The sequence below is a fragment of the Rhagoletis zephyria genome, unplaced genomic scaffold (genome assembly GCF_001687245.7).
Source record: "Rhagoletis zephyria isolate East Lansing unplaced genomic scaffold, Rhagoletis_zephyria_1.1 Rzeph_scaffold_02067, whole genome shotgun sequence".
Lineage (NCBI taxonomy): Eukaryota > Metazoa > Arthropoda > Insecta > Diptera > Tephritidae > Rhagoletis > Rhagoletis zephyria.
In genome coordinates this window covers 68,752-94,625 of record NW_016159151.1, presented here as the reverse complement: position 1 = coordinate 94,625, position 25,874 = coordinate 68,752, and the positions used below count along the sequence as shown (strand labels likewise).

Below are 25,874 nucleotides of genomic sequence, written 5' to 3'. Positions count from 1 at the left end.
AAGGGTAGCTTTTTAGACACCATAAATATATGATTTGACCCAAGGTTCCTTACACTTGTGGACTAAGTGGTCGGCTAATATGGAGTTCTCGTTTGGTGTAATTCTCCAGAGAGAGCTACACTAGTAAGGCAGCTAGAGCGGGAAAACATTTGTAATGCTGACAAAATTGTCGTAGCGCAGGCTGCAATCAAGCTCAAGGACACTGGAAAACAATCCTAGCGGCTAGACAGTCTATAATTCGTGCAAATTTCACTTCCATACATGGTCACATAGGTCACTTTTCACGTAGTATGTGTCGAAGCTTTAATGAATGATTGGCGGCGTAGTCTTCTGCCAAGAGCTCTCCATTAACAAAAAATGTATGCTTCCACACTTCTGTGGCGTTTTCAGGCAGAAGGGGCTGATATTAAAGAGACCCTCGGAGCAAGGAGGTACGCATTTACTCTGTGGCATGAAAGGTATTAATTAATTAATTGATTAATTTCCCGATTAATTACAATTGGATTAATCAGAATCTAATCAATGTGACTATTTTTTACCAAAAGACAAAGAGGAGACTTTAAACCTTTGTCGGGACTAATCAATTAATCGAACAAGCTGATTAATCCAAACTTTATTAGTTGATTAATCAAAGATTAATCATATGGCTTTTCGGCACAGAAACAAATAATCCAATTCAATTCACTTACCTTGGCATAATCAATTTTCAAAGTGCAGCAGCCCGAGTAAATATCGGCACCATTTAGATTCTCACGTGCTCTTGTGGCCGCTTCAAGACTATCAAATTCAACCATTGCTTGTACGCCATTCTTCTTGAAGATGACAATGCGCAGCACCTGACCATGGGGATGGCAAATTTTGTGCAAAACATCCTGCAAAAAATAAAAAATGGAAAAGATTAAAGCTTAGTCGTAATTTTAAGTCCTCAAAAGTTTATTGAGACATAAAATTAACTTAAATAGATATTGAGTGCTGAATAATTGTATTTAAATTGAAGCGTATCCTTTTACAAATAATTCTTCTCTATGTTCTACACCACTATCATTCCCAATGTTATGTTTGTATGTTTAGGGTGGTCAAAAAATAAATGCGTTGAAAAAAATTTCAAATGTTAAGCTTTCACCCGTAGGATTTTTCAAAATTAAAAAAAAAATATATATATTATTTAGAACTGCTTCAAATCTCATGAAGTTTTCCATATATTTCACGTAGAAATGATATAGAATTCTCTAAAATCAATATTTTTCGGTCGGAAAACTCTGTTCCCCTTTAGGAGACTTCCAATAGCATTACCCAATTGTTTATTCAAGCATTTTTTAATATTAACTAATTTCTATAGGTCCCCTAAAAACCTTAAAAAATGCTATGCGGGGATCATAAAAAATCGTGAGTACTAAAATATGGTAAAATAAACAATGTGGTATTATCATTGGAAGTCTCCTGGAGAGGAAAAGAGTTCCCCGATCTAAAAATATTGATTTTCAAGAATTCTATACCATTTCCAGAAAAAATCTTTTTTCCCCATATACAATACATGGAATACTTCATGGGCTTTGAGGCAGTTCTAAATATATTTTTTTGTTTTACAAAAAATACAGGTATTCTTTTTTCCACTTAGTAAAATCCTAGCTTAACATTAAAAAAAAAAATTTTTTTTGGACCACCCTAATGTGCATACGTATTTTGGGAACAAAATTTTGTGATCGGAACTGACTTTCAAATTAATCTAGAGAAGCTAAAAAATTACTACAATTAACACCCTCAGGGTATACAACATTTTCGGGACTTTCGGGATCGAAGTCGCACTCGGGATTGGATCCAAATTTTGTGTCAATTCGTATGCCCTAAAACATTAAAATTTGCGTATTTAGAGCATATAAAATTTTACATATTTCAGGAGCGGTATTGACTATATTGAGACTAAACCATTTCTTTAATAAATTATTTTCATTGAAATCAACAGAATAACATTAAATAATTTCAAAGAATCCTTTGCTACCTTTAAGCGTCATTTTGACTTATTTTTCTTTACTTAATTCCATCATTTTGTCATCCTTTTAATCTTTAATGTGATTTTCATGCCAGAAAAACGAAAAGAACGCAAGAGAAGGCATCCCAATTATACGCAATCATAGCCTTCCACATCATATCGGCACAGCGCCTGCCTGCCAGCGTTCATTTCAGACGAACGCGCATGCATTTTTAACGTTGCATACTAGCAGGCGCTCAGGCTGGCTACCTTCCGCGAAACATCAAACAACATTTCGGTAGCGTCGCAGGCCATCAAAAGCGCATTAAACACAACCGAAAACATTACGGCAATGACAAAAGAGCAAAAAAACGGAAAAAACACAACAAAAGAGGAGAGAAGGATGTTACAAAGTGAAATAAGTGAAACAGATATGAAGCGCGAAAGATGCCGGCACTGGCGTGATTCAGACATATTGTGTAAAATTTAATAAATCTGCCATAGCGCGGCTGCGAACAGTTGGTCAATGTGAACAAGAGTAGGAGGAAAATAGCAGAAAATGAGAAAGAGGCAGAAGAGCGCCAAATAAAGGAAGNTTTTTTTTTTCAATAATAAAAATATTGTTCTTGTGCACTTACTTTAACGCCACACTCAGAAATTGCATGTAATTTCGTAAAAGCTAAAGAAAAACAAAAACAGAAATAAACGTAGCAAAGGACAACAATCGACAAAGTTTTACAGTTGTGAAAAAGTAGTAAGTAAAGTAAAGTAAGCATCAGTGAGTAACGAGTATTTACAGCTTTTTCTGCTTGCACACTTCCACTTAGTATACTTTTGTGTCATAAAACTGTTTGTTAGTCTATTAAAAATGAATGAAATGTCACGAATCGCAGAAAAATAGCGCAGTGCTTAATGTAATTGAGGCGTAACGGGGCATACATACATACATATGTTTGTATGTATCGTATATGCATTTTCTTGCTCAAAGGTAATTTTTTTAGTTTTAAAAATTCGTATGCGCTAACAACACAAGAAAGTGTTGCCAGCAAGTGAACTTATTCCGGCCATCATACTGATTTTCACCCCGCCGCCCGCTGCCGCTGTCTGTCTTTTCCACACCCACAAGACAATCAATCATTTGCAAAGCACACCTCTTTTAAGCGACATTTTATGACATTGTTTAAAATGTTACTTGTTTAAAGAGGGGCAAAGAAGAGCAAGGCGGGCGCAGGGATAGGAAGAAGTAGTTAAAGGATACACAATCCATTCGCGCTATTGGGTATATGGGAAGGGTGAGCTAATATATTTTTAACGCTTAACTGTCATCTGGCAAGAAAAAGTAACATGCCGAAGAGGAAGTCCGGGTTAGACATTGACATGTGACAGTGCTTGGAAAAAATATTCGTATGACCCTATGAATCAAAGTGAAAAATGTATATAGCATGGTTGCTGGACGGAGGGATGCTTTAAGGGGGTTTCAAATAGCTAATTGTGGCTTAAATTATTACATAGCAATCATATAAATAAACGTGCCATCCAATTCGGAGGAAAAACAAAAGGTTCAATTCCGTTTTTTTAAGAACAAACTCAAACTACGAGTACTTTACGAGGCAGTCGGGTTCCGGTAAGCAGAATGGAGGAATGAAGGACTGTCACCTCAGCAGCATTCCCTGCACCCTTTGAGGAATTTTTATACTGTTACAAACCAATGAATACCTCACCATTTACCGGTAGCCTCCAAAAATACTCCAATTCACATCTTGAATTTTTAAACCCCTCCTCAGTATTGGACTGCAGCCAGTATGCCGATATAGTTTACTGTGTAAGAAACGCTACATTTAGCTTCAGGAATCTTGCATCATACTACCAAATCTCCAATTCTACGAGTAACAAATTTGTCTCAAATAATGCAAACTCTTCCATTTCACTACAGCGCATCCGGAATTTGATACAAACTTAAAAAATTCGCCCACTTTCAAAACTAAGCAACCAATATTTCCACAGGCAAAGATTCAACCTGTTGCCGAACTGATTAAACTGTCACAAATACCAAAAAGTTGCTTGTTTGCAGCAAAGTGTTGCATAAAGTGGCAGAAACATACTTGGTATTTAGCCCAGTTCCCAAGCTGCCACCAATTTTGCCAAAGTGTAGTCGGCCAAAGCAGATTTCTACGAGCCACAAACGTTTACTTGCCGACTTGCGGTCTGCGCAACTGCGGACACACGTTGTTGCACGAGTTCCACACTACTGGCTTCGGACTTATGCAATCATATAAGGTCCCAAAGTAGCAACAACAACAAAAGACGCCAGCAACAGAGTTATGTATTGTTTGCCATTTTGGGGGAAAAACTGAAACAATTGCAACGATTTGACTGCGGTTGACGCGATGGACAACAAGACAAGAGTGGATGGACGCGCAATGGACAAGGGGAGCGCAAGAAAAGCCGACTGGATGGACAGTGGCATGGAAATTGTCTGTAGCTGGCAGGCAAAGTGGTGCGCGACGAAGCGTCACAACAAAGCCGCAAATGACGAACGAAATGAGCAGCAAGCACAGATGCAGGCAGCCAGTTCGATGGTGTTGCAACAGCAAAAGAAAAAACAAATAAAACAAAAAAACAAAACAAAACAATAAAATAAAACAAGCAAAATGGTAAACTAGTGGCAACTCCGCTGACAGTGCTGCCAGAGGGTGCAGGCGGTGCGCTGAATGTGGAAGAACCACAGAGTGACGGCGTGTCACATGGTGCTATGCAACGGAGCGCATTTAAGTGCCAACGGCCGCGGGGCAGACGACCACCAACCAACAATACAGCAGAGCAGCAGCAATTGTAGCGCCGCGGACACCGTAAGCAAATTTTCACAGCGCACTGTCGGGGCGCACAGCAATGGCGAGTTTTAAAGAGGAACTGGCAGCGGCCACAGCAAGCACGCCGCTCGCAATGGAGCGGCAGCGGCGGTGTGAAAAGGCAAACCGAATAGCGAAACAAAAGTGTGGCAACAAAATGCATTAATAACTGTTTAAGTCAGAAATATAAATCAGTGCAATGCAGCGCAGCGTAGCGCGCACCAACTACCGCAAAACATGAACAACAATGCGGCAACAGAAACAGCGCGTTGCACGCTAGCAGTGGAGTGTAGTAATGAGACAACAGCTGCAAGTACACGGAAAACAAACAGGCGGCGTGAGAAAGAGCGTCCGTTGTCTTTTTATTTTAGGTTTTGCCTTGCGCTGCTGCGCATTTTGATTTGTGGAGCCATCAGCCATAAGTGAAACACGATGATGATGATGATGAGCATGCAACTGGAGGGGCAAGGTGAGACGACGAAGTGAAGCAAAGCAAGGCTGTTGATGCTTGCAAAGTTGGAAGGACGGAATGGCATTGCGAATGCTTTTTTAAGGCAAACAACATTGCGTAAAAGTTTGAGCGCATGCAAAATTTTTAAGAAATATGAAAGAAATAAAATTGAAAAAATCCTAAGTTCGAGTGAAACAATTTTTTTGTATGTGTAAGGTTTGCCAACTTTTTTCAAATTATTTATAAAGTAAAAAAAATTTTACATTTTGTATAGAAAATGGCGGGCAGTATTGGAATAATTAGCACTTATTGTCACTAAAAATGTCATGAAAAAATAAGTTCAGATTTCACAGTATTTTGAATACAAAAAAAATTCAAGTTAACTGCCTAATATGAGTTAACTTTTCACGGTGAAAACGTTAGTATTTACGATAAACATCAAATTAAAGATGCCGACAAATGTTATCTTCTTGGCAAATACAAAGTTGCCATTCTTTCCATTTTTGATGAAATAATAAATAAATGAAATTGCAAATAAATTCATTTCGTGTGGCGTTGCCAGCTTTATTCTAAAAATTACTTGATATTGATTGATTTGTAAAATAACTACCTAAAATGCTTTCACATGAATATCAAAATAAAAGTACATTGAACAGCCTTAATTCTACAACATTTTTCGTACGGGTTGCCAACTACACATTTTCCAATATCAGTTTTTAATTTAGTATTGAAAAGCTGTTGATTAAGTTCCAACAAATTAAACAAGTTGTTAAAAATTGTTATGCAGAAAGGCTTATGAAATAAGGTTGCCAACTGGTTATTATTTTTTTCAAGTAAAAAAATGCATATAGAAATAAAAAAATAATACTTTAAGGCACGCATCAGCTCATTGGTACCTTTTTGGTCAATTCTAAACGTTTTTGGGCAGAGTTACCACCTAGATAGGAGGAACAAACCCACAGGAAGTTGAAAACTGACCCCACAGACAAACCAACAAATTTGACAATAGCTATTTTTTTTTTGAGTGTTGCCACCTACTTCTCTTTAAACATTTTTTAAGACGAACGAGTGTCATTAGAAATTGTTTTTAAATGTCACTTTTTTAATTTGAAAATTTCTAAAAAATAAAATGTACATTTAAACAATTTAACGAAAAAAAAAAAATGGCGCTTCACAAATTTAGCTAAGTGATTGGCCGCCCATCTCCGCCAATTTGTGGTGTGCCCCTTGGTGTTGTCACACAATTGAAAGGGTTTACTGTGGCTGAGTGATTAAGAGGTGCATACTACCACTCCTTAGGACCTTCGTTCGATCTCTGGTACTACCAACATCTAATTTAGAAACAGTTTTTTCTAACATGGGTCGCCTCTCAGCATAGCTCCGAATGTATTCCTGCAATGAAAAAGCTTCTCATGAAATACATTTTCGTTTGAAAGCGGCGTAATACTATAGGTCGCTGCATTTGTGTAACAACAGCAAGACGCACACCAAAAATTGGTGGAGAAGTTCAGCCAAACACTTAACAAAAGTGTGAGGACCAAAATATTATTATTCAGGCAGGTTCGGCTTTGAATTCAAATTGGCATTGAAATTCACTCGGAAGTCAATTGCAGAACCTGCCCGATTATTACATAGTTTTTCGCCGCCTCAAGTTGATTCTTTTTTCTGAGAAGATTTTTCACAAAGGAAATATTCTTTGAGGTTTACCAATCAATATCCGCCGAGGGACGAATGGTATTACAAAAAAATCTTTTGCATGTCCCACTGCACGCTTTTAACCAGCTCGGGCATGGCGCCCGCATAACCAAATAAAAAAATGTTAAGGCGTTTTTATATGCTTGTTTTTTTACAGTTCTTAATTTCCCCTAATTTTACTGATTCTTCAATACTCTGCAATGAGCGGCATTTTAATATCCTTGAGTTAAAATGCAGTGAGAAATAAAGATAAAAAAGCATTCTTAGAGCGACTATACTGCTGGGACAACTTTGTGGCAATAAAAAGTGAGTAAAACAGAAGAGCAACGCTGGGCAAGTGTCGGCAGTGATTGCTAAGGCGTCAAGGGGCCAGCAAGATAAGAAAAGGCAAGTTATAAGAAGCTAAGGCAAGGACAGCGAAGAGCAAGCATCGCAAGACAGCACAGCAAATGTGCATCAACGCCCAAGCGCTGTTAAGCCAAAGGAGGGTGATGCGAAGACTACCGGTTTTACTGCACCAACTAACAAGTTAACGGACACTGTCTGAATCTGACTTGTTGGCTGGCTATCATTAGCCGACTTGCAACACAATGCCAAACAACAGCAAGAAGGTAGGCCAGCAGGCAGGCAGGTAGTTAGCAACAGAATAGCGAAAGAAAAAAACCAAAGGTAAAGATAAAAGCAGGAAAGATGCAACCAACAATCAGAAGCAGCGCAGCTAATAGGGGAAATCGAAAAGTGGGTCATGCTTTGGCAAATTTTTTTTTGGTGTTGTGCACAACAAAGCATGCAAGTCGAAAGTTGCAATTTCAAGTCATTTGCGCCAAACAAAAAGCACACTTTAACCCCCGTTTCCGAACGAGTCATGAGCAGGCAAGAAAATGCATAGCAAGGGTTAGAATTACATGCATTCGCATGCATGTGCATGTATTTGTTTGTTATGCACTCTTGTGCACAGAATTAAGAAAAAATATTAAGTTGAAAAGAAAGCAATGAAAAAAAATCGAAGACATGCCTGGGAGAGATGCAGTAAATTACGGTCATTTGTTATGTTTTTGTAATGACGATGGCAAAGACGATGACGACGACGACGTCGCCGAACGGTTAAAAGAGTTTAATGAGCAGTAATTAGCGTGGAGAGGAAGTCGCCCAAACGTTCACTAATGAGGATCAAGTGTACTGCTGAAGGAAATGGCCAATGCGAAGAAGCTGCAGTTGAAGCGTAAAATTGAGAAGTTACGTAAGTACATATGTTTGTAGTAGTGTGATGGGCAACGAAAGTGAATGGAAAAGGTAGATGCGCGAAAAAGTGCAAGCTTTGCTTAAAGTTGGTAGGTGTGTTTGCAGTAAAGGTAATTAGCCTCTAATAGAGAAGTAAAAATTTCATGAAATTTTATATAGCTGCAATGAGTATTATTTAATAACTAGCTCGATGAATGTGACATGTATGTAAATAAACGACTAGCAGCAGGAACATAAGACAAATTGTTGAATTATATGTATATTGGGGTCTATTAGCAGTTAAAAAAAAAAATACGCATTTTTTGTTACGAGTGCAGCTGGAGGGTAACACAGTGACTTTTTAAATAAAACGCCTAATTTCACTTGACTTGGTGGAAAGGCACTTTTACCCCCACCTAGTGCCTAAAGGTATGCTACATCCCCAATAAACTAGTACCACTAGTAGCACATAAGCACCTTAGAAGATATTTTGTATACTTCTCAAATAACTAATGGCCGAACCTTTTGAAGTATTAAGATTTCGCCACATCAAATCATGCTTAGACTTTCATCATGTATCCTACAAAAACTCTTCGATGGCGATTGCATATCTGGCATACAACATTTGTATCAACGAAAACGATCCAATTAATGCGTCATGCAGTAATTAAAAAAGTTAAAAAGCCACTCGAATTCAAACAGTACACTTCGGCAACTTTTCTTGACCTAGAAGAAGCCTTAGACAATTTACAAAACCTTAAACGATAATTTCTGAAGAATATGGGTAGCTGCATACTGAAGAGGAAGGTTAGTAGATAACCGACTCAGGGTGGTGGTATTTTCACCACTTTTTTGCCTTTCCACAATAAACTCAGTACTACCCAAGTTCAACCAGGGGTAAGTAGAAGTAAAAGCCTATGCAGACGATGTGGTACTTCAAGAAACTGGATTCCATCCAACTTTGATGAGAAAAAGGATGGAAGGAGCTCTAAGTAAGATAGGCCGCAGCTGACCACCATAACTAAAAACCTTTACTGCCAGGAATACAGTCCATATTCTTGCATTTTGATTGACTAAACTATGCGTTTATCTAAAAGAGCAAGTTATCAGGGAGTCATACTTGATACTAACCGAAGTTGGAAAAGAAACATAGAGTAAAGAGTAAAGAAGGCGAACGTAACCCTTTACTAGTGCAAGCGGAATTTCGGGTAGACATTGGGTCCAAAACTACAAATTGTAGGTCCGATCGTACGTTATGGTTTTTGGTTTAGTTTTCCTACAGCCCTCCCTACAGAGAACATCGTTTCAGTGCCTGCTGTAGAACTTAGAGAACTGGGTATATGAATAGAAAGTGCCATCGGACAGAATTCTAAAGGCACTTCGGAGTTCATTCTTCTGTATAGTGCCAACAGGGACATAAAATGTGATACTACCGGCTGAGTTCATCATCTACATATGTAAATAACGATGGTTTCGATATAAAACGCTGAGCAGGCATTTCCCCTGAATCACAAATAGTATGAAGATCAATCCATCCGCTTGGAATTGCGAATGTTTTGCAAGCAGAAATACTTGCTAACGCCAAAGGATGTCGCCATTTGAAGCTCAGCAGTTGCCGTTAAAGCGAGAGGGTCGCCAAAAAGTCGAAGTAGATTCAGGAATGCTCATTTGAATAGATTGGCATTCCTGCAAACTAATACGGTTCTGTATAGTGGCGTTGATCACAACCTTCAGCTCCATCTACATTGGGAAGAATTTCTCCGCGCCTTTCGAGACCAAACGAGGTTTTAGAGAAGGCGATTCACTCGCGTACGACTTCTTCAATCTTATAAAAGCAAACGAAACATCACCGTCATACGGTCGCTAGTTTTCGTTAACTCAAAAATCCTCTAAGGTAGGTCGTGTCCGGTGGCACGGTCTACGATTTTATGTTGGTAGCTGGTTGAGCTCTTAGTAGTCAATTCAAAGTAGATTTAGTTTGGATCGTTGGTCATCGCAAGATTCCTGAAAATGAGGCTGCGGATGAGTTACCCGGGAGGATTTCACAAGGGACTCAATAAATGGGTGGTTTCGAATCGCTATCGGAACTAAATACAGCAAAATTTTTCTCCACAGTATAGAGCAATCGCGTGATAAGTGGCGCATGGCGTTAGGCTGCCGTATAGATAAAGTTGTGTGTAGACACAAAACCAAAAGAACACAGATTTCTTGCGTTATTAATGGGCAGCAATAACATTCTAGAAAACTTCGAATTCACTGTAAGATTGGTCTGCCTCGAAAACATGCTCAAGGTTAGCAATTTTACCATTGGCATACGAAGTTTATGTATTTCGTTTCGTCGGTTAAGCCATACTGCTTACCTATGCAAAAACAATTCAAAAGAAATGCCTGCCCTAAATTTGCAAATATACAAGGCACTGCTAATAATTTAAGGGCAGCAACTTAGCTGCCTGAAAAATTCCAAAAGAAATGTACACTTTTAAAGCTTGTTTTATAAGAACTAACCAGAAATTTATTTCTCCATAACTGAGTGAACAATAAAAGTCAAGTGAAAGTAGCGCCAGCAAATAATTCACATTAAAAAGAAAAACAAAATTCTGCAAGCAATTTGTGAACATCTTCTCTATTATGCAACAATTTCCAACTCAAACTCTACAACTGTAATACCTCGGACTTAAGCGTTTGACAAATTGCAGTTACCAAAAGCCGAAATCTCTAAACAAACTGCAGACAAGACAATGCCACACAACTGGACTAGTACATAGTTGACTTTAAGTAAGGAAAGAGTTGCAATTCGGAACGGAGGGCGAGAGAGAAAAAAGGAGGAAAAAAGATCGAGGGAGCTCGAGCAGAGTAAGAACAATGCTACATTATTTGCTGCCATACCGAGTCATACTTTCTAAGATAAACTTAAGGCGTACTTATAGCAATAGTGGAAGCTAGAGCTAGCCAGGCGCGTGGGACGTATATTTCAAAGCGACCAAAAGACTACACACAGTGACTGCATCATTTCAAATATTCGTATGCGCCGTCGGTACATGAAAATATGCCAAAAACATTTTAAAACAATGGCCATGTAAAGACACGTACTGCACTGGTGCTTTATGAAATGAAATGGAAATGGAAGTGGGAATGGGAGAGAAAAAAGGGCCAACAGTAGAAAACTGGTGAGTTGTAGACACGAGCCCTAAGTAGAAAATTTGTGTATGTGAAGACAAGTTAAAATAATAAAAAGAAAAAAATGGTAACTGAAAAATTTTTCCAAGTGGAAGGTAAGTAAACAAAGTTAGCGTAGCAAGCTTTTAGGGCAAGCGGCGGGCATGCGACGAAGTGCCTACGTACATAAGTAAGTTAGTAATGTAAGTAACTAAGTAAGTAGGTGACTGTGTATAGCCCCTACCGGTGCCGATTGTGCTGGTATTAGTGTCGGAGCTGGTGCAATAATTGCGAACGTGAGTTGAAAGGGAAATTGCTGGCCACAGTCGGCAACAAAGCAGCCAATGTACCACGAATATAAATAAAAATTAATGGCTGTTGAGCGACTGTACCTAGCAAAGCTAAGAAGGAGGAGGGCGCACACACGAAACTGACAGCGCTGAGAACTTGAGTTGCAAGTGAAGAACAACTGGATACCACTATATAGTACATACAAGTTGTGCGATTTAAATGGAAGCAGTGCAGCGCAGTGCGGTAAAATGCACGTTGTAACAGCAGGGCAAGAGGAATTCCTCGTAAATAAAATTAAGAGTAAGCCAAGTGGCGCAGAGTGCCCGTGTAGAAGGAAAGGCTACAGGGAATGGCAAAGGATGCTTGTGTAAATGGCAAGCGCTACCAATGCGCCCCTCAGCAGTGCGAGTGCTATACCGCAACCTAGCGAGCTAATTAAGTATGAATGTTGAAGAGCAACTAAAAAAAAAAAACGAAGAAAACTTTAGGAAAACAAACAAGAAACACAGGCGAACTATGAAAAAAAAAAAAACATTATGAAGTAAACGTGCGTGAATTGTTACCTAGTCTGCTTACACATAGATCTGCTGGTATGCTAGCTGCTAGACAAGCAGCTGAATTTATAGTAATTGCCAGCTAGACAAGCAGCTGAATTTATAATAATTGTGTAATAAACTTCGCATTAACTTGAAGGTTAAAAGGAGACCGAAATGCGGCGCAATCATTGAGCTTAGCGAATGATTTGCCGTGAGTTCAACAGCTGCTAACTAGCGCGCTAGCAAGGTGCAACTGCGCCCAGGAAGAGAGGGTGAGGTATAGAGAGAGAGATAGGAACAAGGAAGCGCATTGCTGTAATTTGTGGCGGTAATAAATCGCAAAGTTATGGCAGTAAAAATGCGACTGGTGTCGAGTTGAAAAGAATTGCGGTAAGACGAAACGACAATGAGTAAGCTTAGAATGAGTAATTGTGCCAAAAGAAAAGTGCATTAAGGATGATTTTCAGCGCACAGATGTGATTCAAAAGAGTAGTAAAACTATTTTGCGTAACATTTTGGCACTAATTGCAAACATTGTTTGTGTACCTTTATAGAGGTATGCTTCGATAACAGCTGTGGCTCAATGAAATCTGCCTACGATAGAGTTCTCGACAGAATGAGCGGCTTTACTTACTGAAGTGAATTTTCAGCACGCGAAAATAGCGTAAGGTAATCCGAACAGAGAGAATACTTGTAATTTACTAAAAACGCTGAACCCTATAAGCCTAAATTCCTTAACGCTAGAAAGTTGCAAACTGAGTTTATCCACCCCCTTATACTCATATCACATACAATTTGCTTATGTCTAAGGAAAAGTAATGGCTTCGGCCCTACATTATGTGGTTATAAAGATCGAAAGCGCTTTCGGCACTAGGGAGTTTGCTCCGCGTGTTTTCGTGGATATCTAGAAAGCTTTCGATAACAATGTCTTTGGTTCCATCCCGAAGGTATTCGTCCAAACAGGCATATACCCTCAAATTATATCGTTTTTGGCAAGCACCCACGTAGAGGTTGGAACCACGAGTGGCTGTCCTTTCTCTTTTACTTTGGTCTCTTGTGATAGACGACCTATACATCAGACTGGGTGTGTTTGGTTACGATACTATTGGAAACGCAAGTGACTTGGTAATTATATTTACAAGTAAATTCGGCATTACTCTCTCAAATATTGCGAGTGCAGATCTTTTTCTTATTTCAAACTGGTGTGCCAATGTCGTCCTTAGCATAGATCCGCAAAAAAACTCTTATTGTAAGGTTTACAAGAGGGTAGAAACCAAACAGGGAAAAGGGTAAGAATACTCTCATGAGTTCACACATCTAGAAATTATACTAGATAACAGGTTGGATAGGAGTTTGTTTGGATCGTTACCAAAATCTTGACAAGGCCAAACGGGCCTGCAGAGGGATTTTGGTAAAAGATGGGATCTAAACTCAAAATTAATATAATGGCTCTATCGTATAATTACCCGTTCGATTTTGTCATATTCATCCGTGGTATAGTGACAGAAAACACTGCAAAAAAATTGCCTAACTTATATTTCCAGTAAACTGCAGAGGTTAGCATGTCTCTGGAACTTACAAAATCAATGAGAACATAGTCAACAGCAGTCTCGACTGAAAATTCGACTTCTACCAAAGAAGCTTCAAACAGGTATTCATGGGGTATCTATGTTCAGAGAGATCCTGCGCTTTGGTGGAAAGTTGCAAGTGATAAGGCCAGATCGCGAAGACTGAAAAAAGCAGACGAGCTGCCGTTGATCAAATACAGATGCATTTTAGGTCCCAGTATGTACTCCCATAAAAACACAAACAAGTTTTTCTGAGAAGCCCAACCTTGCTTAAAGTAACTAACCTTTAGTACAACAGTTTCCCTGGAGAATGCTTAAACGTATCCGTATCCTGTGTGGCGGGCAGTTTATATGCCTACGTCTCACGATCTCTCGCCAAAGAGGTAACTGACTTCATGCACCTTCCGGCGTCTTGGGCCTTAATAACCTTAAAAAGCAGTTGTAGGCAAAGGACTATCCGGAAGGAAGAGAATGCAAAAATACTGCGAATAGTGATGAAATAGTTCAAATATCGACCAGCTCAAACCCAAATCAACGCCTCCGTAGAAGTAAGAAGTGAAGTCAATGCGACTCTAAGGTTCTGGTGTTATTGTTCACAAACAGTTCGTGTCACTGAGCTAAATCTCCAGTGCACAATTACATATGTATATCTTGACTTTGTTAAGCCTTTGGTACCTCATATTACTCAAATTCGGCCTGAATGTTGTGAAGAAGGCAACTGGTGTTGTCTCATCGAACGAATCTTGTGACCGATTTTTAATTTATAATTCCATTTTAGCCATGTGCCTGTGACTTTTATTTTTATTAAGTGTACTAATATTTAGAATAATGCGCCGACCAATGACCTTGAAACACTATTTTGAAATGCTTTTTGGATCGCACCAAATGTGAAATTCTTCTGTAGTTAACCGACTTTCAGTTGTTTCCGATAAGATGGAGCTCGCTCATTCACCAGGAGCTAAAATATCTCGGTTGAAGGGTACATTATTAGCTAGATTATTTATCTATAATCAAATCTAGCTGTAGAAAAGCACTAAACGATGCAGTTGTGCGTAACAGCGGTAGGGTAGTTGGGCAACTGTTATGTATATTGTTTGGACTACTATTTCACCAGCATTTATAGCTATAGAAGATTTGTAGGACCCGTCGGCATTGCAAGCTCCATCCCTCGCCTATGACGAGGGGGTCGCCAGGTTTTCGTTAACTCAAATCGACTATCGACTAATTTGGTTTTATGCAACCAGAAAACGTAGGTAGAAGACCGGCCAGAAATGTTGAATGTTGAAATGTCTTAGCTTTGGTTTCTAGTCCAAAGTTGTAACTATGAATATTGAAGAATAAAGAATCTCGGCAAGGAAGAAGGATATAGTGATTGAGAAACACTCTTTCAACTAATCTTTTAGCGTAATATCCCCGCCTTAAAGACTGTATTTAGCCTCATTTGAGTATAATGAAAACGTATGAAGTCCATATAAATCCAAAGCCTATCAAATCACCTTTAACCTTTCGCCTGATTTATTGATTCATTTTATTTCAACTGTGCGGCACCTCTTATACTTCGACAAGTATTTGCTCTCAGAGAAATCACGAACAAACTTGAATACCCAGAACTAAACGCACACAAAACGCTGTCATTGTCCACCTGCTGATCGAAGAGATTATGATATGCAAACAACTTGCTAGCTGTCACACAGCCGACAATCGACCAACCCTTAGTCGATTTGTCAAGTAGTACTATTGCACTATTACTTGATAAAACTGCTGCCCTTTGACTTGGCGCCAGCCCACTCACAATCTTCAACAATGCAAAACTAAAATCATAAGAGAAATGTAATCAGAAAAATCTTAGAAAACTAACTGCTGCCAACTGACAAGCAAGTTAGTTGGTCGTTAGTTGGTTGAGTTCAGTGCAATTCAGTTCAGTTCGTTTGGCCGATCGATTTCGTTGTTGGCATATCACTGTGGAATTCATGAATTTCAATTGCGAAATTCGAAAGACTGTGTCAAACTGCATAAGAGCTAGGAAAAAAGCTATATTTGCCAGAAGTGGAAAAGCTGGCGAAAAAGTGATGGTGGCGGTGGAAGATATGGAAACGGGCGGTTGACTACGCAACACCATTGAACAGTGCAACTGAAAATCAAATATTCATTTCCTTTGCCATTGAATAAGCGCAATGCTGTTGGTTTTCTGTGAGTTGTATGTAGTTAGCATTGTGGTTTTAAACGCCACTAGCGCTCAACCTAACACCAACAACATTATTTGCTATGCCCATTTGGCGCTTCTAGCAATTTTCGTACATAATCAGTTTTCTTATTGTTGCGCCCGCGTTTGATTTCCTTCCGTTTGGTCAGGTTTTTGATTTCCATTTAAGGCAAACATTTTTTTGCTATTCGTTTTTTTGTTACCCATTTGTTGGCTATTTGATTAGAAACACAATTTGTAATTTCGTAGCTTTTGTATTTCTAGTAGCTTTTAGAGCTAGATACTTTTTTTGGTTCGTTACTTTTGTTTGTTTCTTCTATTCTTCGGTTGATGATTGTTGAAGTCCTGATTAAGACCACCAACAACATAGGCGACTGTAATTTTTAAAACTCAAACCTGGGTATATAACCTTCGGCATTCGTAAGAGCAGCAAATGGAGTTAATGCTGATCCGGAATGAGTAGCTTAGAGTAAAAGTTGTTAAATTTGCTAGTCCAAAGAAGCACCGAAAATTCCACAAGGCCAAAATAGTACGAAATTTAATAAAGATCGAATCCCTCTGATTCACATGGAGTTTTGCTTTGCTTTAAACAGCCAAACTTTTGTATTCAAAGTTTTGCGAAACACTCGAATAAAATGGCTATAAGAAGTGTTTTCTTCTCCTGGAAAATTTTTAAAATGGCACTTAGCAACTTTTCACTCTAAGCTAGCGATATGTCTAATGAGGGCCTTGTGGTCGTCTTACAAAGAATCGAGTTCACACATAGAGGCTGTGACTATCAGGTCATGGCGAGTGAGTTTGAGCTGACTTTGTTCCAGATAGTTAAGTTGCGATCAATGACTATATCGAAATATGTTTAAGTATCGTCAAACTATAGCCGAACTTAGTGGGCCTATGGAAATTTGTTGGGCAGAAATGTGCCTCAACGCAAAGTTTTTAGAGTAGCTATACCGCATGATCAACCATCCCACATCCCTCAAAGTTTGGAGACAAAACAAAAACAAACAAACGAAACTGGCATATACAATTTTAACAAACTTTAAAGTTTGGTTTCCCTTATGCTCATCGACTCGCCGTCTGCCTTTTCGGGAACGAACTTATTCTGCAAACTTTGACTATCTTTGCCACGACTTGCGAGTTGATGGTATAGCATTTTCTTACAGCCTGCGTTCTCACATGACGGGATTGGTCTGTCCACAGAGACGGAATGCCGAGGACGGCCAAACGCCTGAACACAGACATTGGCTCAGACAAAGACTAATGTACTTCAATTTGGAAAAAAATCGTCTACCAAGCACTTTTAGCATTCAGTAGGAAACCCATTGTCTTTGGGCTTTCGAGCTTAGACACTTCATCATCGATAGACAAGCTGGCTCAAAAAACTTGGTGCCAAGACAAAGTGGTGTTCCAGAAAATGATGGAACACGAGGACTGATGCTGAGAGGGAAGTTGTGAAACCAATAGCAATCTGCTTTCAGCTTTCTGGTCTTACAACAGAACATTAGCATTCCCGAGGGAATACCGCTGGGACTCTATTGAGTGTGATTCCTCGCCTGCCTTTTCCAAGTTTTTTCATACTTAGACATTTTAGGCACAGTTCGATGGGTTGATGGAAGAGCTGTATACATCTGAGAAAAAGAGCAGGGATGGGTTAAGGACAAGTAGGTATAGGTGTGCGGAAATCTTTGTATGGACAACATATTGGACCACTCTCGGACATTTATTAACAAACTTGTCCAGTTTAGGCACAGTTTCATGTGAGAGATGGCCGAAACTAAATAAAAACTGGCATGGATTAAGTACTTGTAGATAGAGTCCGACCGATTCCAATTTTTTTTTCAAGTACCGATGCCGATTATTCGGCTTATGGGGAAAGAATCGGCCCATGCCGATGCCGATTCCAAAAATTACAAATAAATGTATTATCTCATAAAATCAGTTCAATTCACGGTTAAAAAAAAAACAAAAGAAAAGAAATAATTGAATTAATTGGCTTGTTATGCAACATTACATACACATGTATGTACATACATACATATCGTTGCCTTAATATAGAAAGGCCCTATCTCACATCGTCGCTGAAATGCACAAAGCCGTAACTAACTAAAATCTTTTATTGCATAAAACGATGTGAGGCCACATAATTCGATCAAATGCATCATAATCAATTAAAACATAAATTTTCGATTTTTAGTTAGTTACGACTTTTTGTAAATCAGCGACGATGTCAGATAGGGCCTTTCTATATTAAGGCAACGATATGTATGTGTAAAAATATATGTACATATATCACATTTATGGTGCTAAGCAAAAAATATTTAGGAACATAAAATTTCATTTCGTTTTGTACTAAAATACACTCTTTTGCACTCAATGCATAAGAACTTATATGCTAGGTATGAATGTACATACATATAGTGGTCCACAAAATAAAAGAATTGCGATATCTTGACCGATTTTGTCTTTTTTATTAAATGTTTATTATTTTTTTTTTTATAAAAGTCTAGCTGGTATACAACAAACACCATATAAATTCAGATTTCAAACATTGTACAAAAATTAGAAAAATTCTGCTTATTTTCACCAAAATTTCAAACTTTTTAATCTGAATTTTGGTATGCAGTTTTGTAGACCATTTCATTCTAGTATAATGAAGTGCAAGTGTCAAGCTGCTATCCCGTTAATTTTTGGCAATTTTTTTGCTGGCTGCTAAAAGAAAATTGTCGCACATACTTTTGTATGGAAAACACGTGAAACACCTTCAACAAAAAAATAATAATTTTTGTGAGCTGTCTGCAAATGTTTTTTAATGTTGGCTGTCGCTTCACCTGAACATTTGAAAAAAAATTTCAAAGAATCGGCAAAGAATCGGCGAAAAAAGGCCGATGCCGATGCCGATGCTCAATTTTGTGCCGATACTAGCCGATGCAGATGCCGATTAATCGGTCGGACTCTACTTGTAGGGATAGGTCTGGGGAAATCTTCGGTTGGAGAGTACAATGGACCATTGTTTCCCATTTCTTCACAAACTTGCCAAAGTTTATGTAGCCGCAGACTTATGGAAGAGTTTTCAGAGCTTGCCAGACGACGGGCACATTGGCATAGTTTAAATGCATGTAGGTCTAAGGACAACACAAGGTGCTGCTTTTCTTCTGCGCTTTTCTTCGCAAACTTAGGCACAGCTTCAGGGGTGAGCTGTACTTACGTAGGAATAGCCCGAGACAATCTTCTGAACTGCACAATGAACCACTCTTGCATTTTTAAAGTGATTTCAGTCGCAGCAGCCGTTGGTGTCTTTAGTTTAAGTGGCTTATCTTTGTTTTCAGCGTGTTTTTATGTCGATGAATGTCAATAACAGATTTATGTTTTTTTTCTTTTTAGTTCTTTTATTCTACACGCTACATTTGATGCGCATCCTTTTTGGAAATTTTTACACCTACCTTGATCCACCAAACTTTTACTTCATTCAGTTTTCGTCTATGATTGCGTATATCCCGAAAATTTGAAATTCTTCCTTTCTTACACTTGTATGCTTCGCACTTTAAATGCTTACCAAAGAGATACCTTGAAATTCACCTTCACTTACCCGCTATCTTTTGCGCTGCAGCTTTTTTTTTATTTTATCTTTTTTTTCTCTGACTTTTCTGTTCCCAAAGCCTCATATCGACACTACATATTCAACACTAATTCGATTTTTATTGTTAGCTTAGCTGTGTGTGAAGCATGAGACCCGGGCAGCTATTACTAGTGCTGCCGTCATGGACTTTGCAACACAATTGAATTCCAATTTTTCACCCCTCACACAGTTGGCATTCAACATCCGGTTTATTGGTTTAAAAAATGTAAGTACAACTGTAAATGTCTGCGTGTATATATTTTTTTACTTTGTAAGCGTAGTTCGACAACACCTACATACAGTCTTCCAACAATAGTTTGTGTTAATAAAAGTTGCTCCTCACAAGGACAAAATACAACGTGACACTCAAAATAAATGTCACAATGGCTTTCACTGGTGGTAACCACCAAATAGTGGTCGAAGTTTTTCTGCTGCACATTCTTCTTAACCGAATGAATGCATTGCTAATGGCCACGAAGGCTGTTGGTGGTAGTGGTGGAGGTGCGATGCGTTGGTTGCCATGCTTTATCGAATGTTGTCACTACTCTGCTGCAGTTATTCCCGCTGTTTTCGCATGGCAATTACTACAATGTTAGTGGTGGCATGCGATATGAATTGCTAAGTCATGCAATTGGATTTGAGTTTGCTCAGCATTTCTATGCGCTTTAAGTTTATTTCCGTTTCCGGATTTTGTGTTTTGGTTAATAAATGTCAGCAACGTGGAATAAAGTGGATAATAAAATGATGAATATGTCAATTTAAAATGCAAGTTACCTAAAGGATGAACGCAGTGGCAGACGTTGGCAGTGGTACCAGATACTTATTGCTGAAAAAAAATCAGATTTGTGCTTAGTAATTTTCCTCCCTTTCACCGCCAAATTTTGCTTTCGGTTGAATACTGAAAAGCTGCTTAAAGCACTTTAAACAATTTCGTTTTCCATTGCAAGCGTAGCACTTTGCATACCAATTTTATGATTCACTCAACTGGCAATCAGCTCAACACTCAATTTTTTTTTTATCTTTTCTTAAAAATCACGTATTTTCTTCTTCCGCCTTTTGTTGCGACAAGTTTGTGTCGAAAACAAAGTGACGTAAAGCACGACACACTTAGTGGAAAACACTCGTACTCGTGTTGGCATACTCATCATTCGCTCGTTAGACATTCGCGCGGTAGCGGCAACGACAACAACATAAATTCGCCGCTGCACAGCAAATTCAATCAATAAAGTCATCTTTTTAAATTGAATGTACTAGAAAATACTATGTTAAATATTTTCCGCTAATCACTCATATTTTTTGACTTTTTCCATTGTCATAAACACCGGCAAGGCAATCAGCACTNATGGCAACTTAACTTAACGGAACTTAGAACAAAGAAAATCAAAATGAGAGAGTTTTCGACGTGGCATTAAGTTACGTTAAGTTTCGGCATTTCAATTATAAGCAACATCCATTTAAAAGATTTTTTAAGTGAGAGCCTGTAAGTCACGTTAAGTTGCCCTAATCAGACCATAACGTTCTCATCGTACTGAGCTATTGCATTTAAGAGAGAGTAGATACTACTCAATACATTGCTAAAAGTCTGCGTCTTAATAAAATTATATTATATGACGTTTGAGAATTTCAAGAAACATTATATGGAATAAATAAGTAAACACGTTGCGTACTTTAGGCACACTGCCACTCAAAATAAAAGCGCTAGGCTAACTTGCGCTAATTTAGGTAGTTGCCACTCTTTTTTTAAGAGGAGAGAACAGTAATGTTTGCCTTAGGTGCACGTTGGTGCAACTACTACACTGCCAGCAAAAAGTATTTGCAAAGAGAATCTTTATTTTAATAAAGTGCAAGTTTGAAGTAGCTAGGCCGTACCGTTGATTTTTGGCAATATGTTTTACACAAATTAAAAATGTTTGAAAATACTTTGTATGGAAAAAATGCAAAACACCTTCAACAAAAAAAAAATCTCAAAAATCAACGCGAATTTTTACTAACTTCAAAATTGCATTTTTTATACTAGAAATTAATTTGCAACAAAACTGCATGCTCAAGACAATTCCAAAAAAAGTTGAAAATTTGCTTGCAAATTTATTGAGGTTTCGCGAGTTTTCCACAAAGTTTCGAAATGATATATTTATGTTATTCGTAGTGTAATAAACCATATTTATATGAAAAAAACGGAAAAATATTAGGATAAAATAAATAAGCGTATATTGTGAAAAATTCTCTGTGCCAAAACTTTTTTCATTAGAACTTTTTATAATTTGACATTCTCCACCTTTTTCCCGCCTCTGCAGTTACAACAGAAGTAAATTTTTAGATTCGCTTACCGTGCGTTCCAGTTAGTTAGTGCGTTACGGAAAAACCGGAGAAATATATTTATTTTTGTCGAAATTACGCCCTTTTTGTCCTCCGGGATATGGCAGTTTAAAACAAGTCTGTAGTAACCTACAAATGCATGGTGCAAATAACAGGAAGAATACCTTCTGAAACACAAAACTCCTTGGCAAAATTTACACGAGTTGAGAATCCTGAAGGAGAGGGGCGTAGATGAGAGCCTCGTCACTCATCTTCTGAGTAAAAAGCGGACTATCGTTTCTATCGAGCATGAGACTAAAGGAATCCTGTCTTTCAATAGTCCGCCTGCTGCTGCATTTTCAAAGGATCACAGTCCATGGAGGTTACATTGCAGTAGCACTAAAATGTACTAGTGAAAGGCGTAAAACAAGAAGCCCAGATGCCCCCTCGAAAGGTAACCCCACCTTTCCGCAACATTCAGCCTACGAGCTTTTAAGGCTTTCACGGCTTAATTCTCGTAAAAAAAAATGTCCTCCTTGCAACTCTCCACCTGAATGGTCATAGCTGCCGGTACACGTTCCAGCACATACTATCAGTAGTCAGCCACTGCTGAGAGGGCATCCGCCTATACTAGAGCACACTTTGCAAGTACCAACAATCCTCGGAGCTCACCAATAGTCGCACCCTTATCGCGAGCCACCGTACTCTCCAGAAGCCTCCGAACTATCCAGAAGCTACCGATCCACCACCATATCCTTAAGAGAGGTCTGATGGATGCTTAGGGACTTTCTCGAAGGCAGGTCAGAAAGTTTACTCTAACCAGTTTCATTTGGTGTGCCAAGAGAATTTGGGAGCTCCATTGAAGTACATACATATCTCTGCAGCTGAATACTGAGAACGAAAAAGTAGACGCAATGCAAAAACGAGCACAAAGCCGACGACCTACATATTTCGCCAAGGTTTTAAACACTCGGGCAATATAATCGCTGAAATACACATGCGATTCATAAGCAGCCTCTCAAAGCGCAACTTAGACAACCCAATTTCACGTCAATAGCTTTTTCAAGGTAACTAACAAACGAGTATGGTGTCATACTTTCCCCTTTAGCAAAAACAAAAACAACAGAAAAACTCTACTAGATTCCAAATAAGTGTTTATTACGCCCCTACGTTACGTGGAGGTCGTGAAAATATTTCACAAATATTTGTAATCATCCAAAGTAGTTCACATATGAGCGTCAAAAGCAACAACAGCAACAACGTTCTAAACGCTATGCATTTTTAATCCTGCACTCTGCACCTTGCAGCTGCTATCACCTTTATAGCACTGCATTGCCAGCATATTTATCGAGAACGCTCGTTTGGGTTCGAAATATTATGGCCAAGTACTTATACATATAACTACAAAGGAGTGTCGATACGAACGTCCGTCCGTCCGCATTATTATGTTACAAATATATATTGTTGTGCATAACAACGCCCAAAGGCAGCCAAGTGGTTTTCAAAATGCCCGCGCCCTAGGAACTACATACAAAACTATCCGGGCTGTAGTGAGTGGGGTCGAGATAGGTGCAGCAGACAAAAGCAGCAGTGAGATAGTACAGGCAGCTACTCTATATACTTGTAATAACGGCGGCTTAGGCGAATAGGTGACAGTTGCTGTCGTCTCTTAACAGCCACCGCCTCCAGCTTATTTATTGGAATGCCACAGATACAAACACACAGCCAGGATACGGGCAAGGCTGTGATGTGGCAAATATTTGTGGCAGTGCCGCCATTAGCAACGCTATCGTCGGAAGGAAGGCTTTTGTTGTCGCCTCTCAAAAACACACACTATCTACTCTACTACAGAAGACAATGTGCCATCAATGCTGTGGCGGAAAAAAGTATAACAACGAGCTTACAATAAGCTAGCGAGCGAGTGTTACTACAAAGATAGCGCAGAGCTAAGTTATGTTGTTACATAGAATGTTGCAATTCGAAGACAACGCAAAATATTCGTTAAGGGTTCTAGTGTGTAATCTAGTGTGACTTATTGTTATTGTTATTGTTATAGTGATATTGTGCTGAATGTCAAGCACTTTTTCATATCTACTCTTTGATAACTTGTTACGATTTTTTTCCTCTTTTTTCTACATTTTTTAGTGTTTGCTTACAAATAGCTCATAAAGGGAAGATCAGAAAGCGTAAAGAAAAAAAAAAATAAAAGAAAAATAATTAAAAGAAAGTAATTTCTAGCATAATAAATGGTATCTTAGTTGTGATTATAACGCTCGCGTACAGCGAATTGGTGTTGTTGCAACATTGAAGCAACGTTAAAGTAAAAGAGGTGAGTAGCTTATAAAGTGTATAACAGCAAAACGTGCTTAATAACTTAGAAAAATAATACAAGAGATAAATGTTATCGAGCTTGCTGTGAAAATATGTACATACTCGTATCTGCAAGCGAAATTGGAGCAAAACCTTGATTGAAAATGTGGCAGCGCTGATGCATAAGTAGTTATTAAATGGAGCGTGACACTGTTTCGTATGTAACGAACTATGTTTTCTAAACAAGTGGAGCACGTGTTTACACGACCATCATTGGTGAAAATTAAGAAAAAACAAAAAATTAAAAAAATATAAGTATGTACACTAGACCGTGCCAGAAAAAAAGTCCGCCCTTCACCGCTGAACATAAAGTATCTTTTCAATGCAATTAAAAAAAATAAAAAAATGCTAGAACGTAGAACGTTTTACATTTTTCGAAATATTTTAGGTATTTATAGTCGGATCTTAAAGCATGATATATCGATGTATTTGTTTCGAGGACAAATTTTCTTTTGTTCCAACTTCCATTGACCCAGGCTTCCCGTTCTAGTACTTACCCACCCCATATCAGTTCCTACCATTCTAACGTACCACCCTAAAGCCAGTAAATTAACAGGGCTATTCTGGGTAAGATAGTAAAAAGTCGTTCGTAAAACAAATAACAGACAGATGGCAAGATAGTTCGAAAGACTTTTCCTACTCTCTCATTCCTGTTAGTGGTGAAAAGCTATTTTGAGAGAAAGCACTTGTATACTAAATATTTAGTTGGTGCGCTCCAACTGCTGCAACAGTCGCGATTTACGGGTGAGCATAGCATAGGCGTGTCATTCATTATTAATTAAATTTTCTTTTAATGTTTAGATGTTAATTTTTTTTAAATATATATATTTTTTATTTAATTTAATTTTTATTTACTTATGTAAATATTTTATTTTTTCCCTTTTTAAATTATTATTATTTTTCTTAAATGAATGGTCCTTTTCTGTTTTTGGTTTTTATTGTTTACAAGATTTTTTTTATTTAATTTAATTTTTAACCGACTTCCAAAAAAGGAGGAGGTTATCAGTTCGTCGGAATATTTTTTTTTTCTTTTTTTATGTATGTTACCGCATAACTTTGGACCACGTCAACCGATAATTCTTTTTGCATCGGAAAGGTAGTGTCTCAGAGGTGGTTCCATACTAATCTGGTTGAGATCCGATCAGTGGATCATGAGATATATATATCGCTAGCTTAGAGTGAAAAGTTGCTAAGTCCATTTTTTATGAAAACTCATATTTTGATATAGGAGGCTAGAGAAATTGAATACGCATCGTTTCGAAAATTATAAAGGTACTTGTTTTATTTTTTCCTCTTCATAAGCAATAAAAGGAAAATTTGCTAAGTCCAAAAGAAGCACCACAAATCCGATAAGGCCAAAATAATACGACATCTTTTAATAAATATCGAATCCTTCTGATTCTTATGGAGTTTTGCTTTGCTTTAAACGCGCAAAATGTTTGATTCAAAGTCTTGCGAAATAGTTAAAGAAAATGGCTATAGGAAGATTTTTTCCTCTCCTGTAAAATTTTTAAAATGGGACTTAACAACTTTTCTTTCTAAGCTAGCGATATATATATATTTTTTTTTTTATGGGAGTTGAAGTCGGTTTTTTTTGCTAAAAATTACTTGTTAGAAACTCGTTTTGTTTATTTTTTCGTTTTAAATTTAATTA

General features: G+C 38.2%; 1 protein-coding gene across 1 annotated transcript in view; it reads right to left on the bottom strand.

The window, feature by feature from the left end:
• Positions 1-515: 515 nt before the first annotated feature.
• The window catches only part of LOC108365934 (heterogeneous nuclear ribonucleoprotein L-like), a 92,801-nt gene continuing 67,442 nt past the window's right edge, over positions 516-25,874 (bottom strand). Inside the window, exon 4 of the mRNA XM_017620156.1 lies at positions 516-872. Coding sequence (XP_017475645.1) covers positions 636-872 — 237 coding nt within the window. The 3' untranslated portion in view covers positions 516-635. The remainder of the gene's footprint in view (positions 873-25,874) is intronic.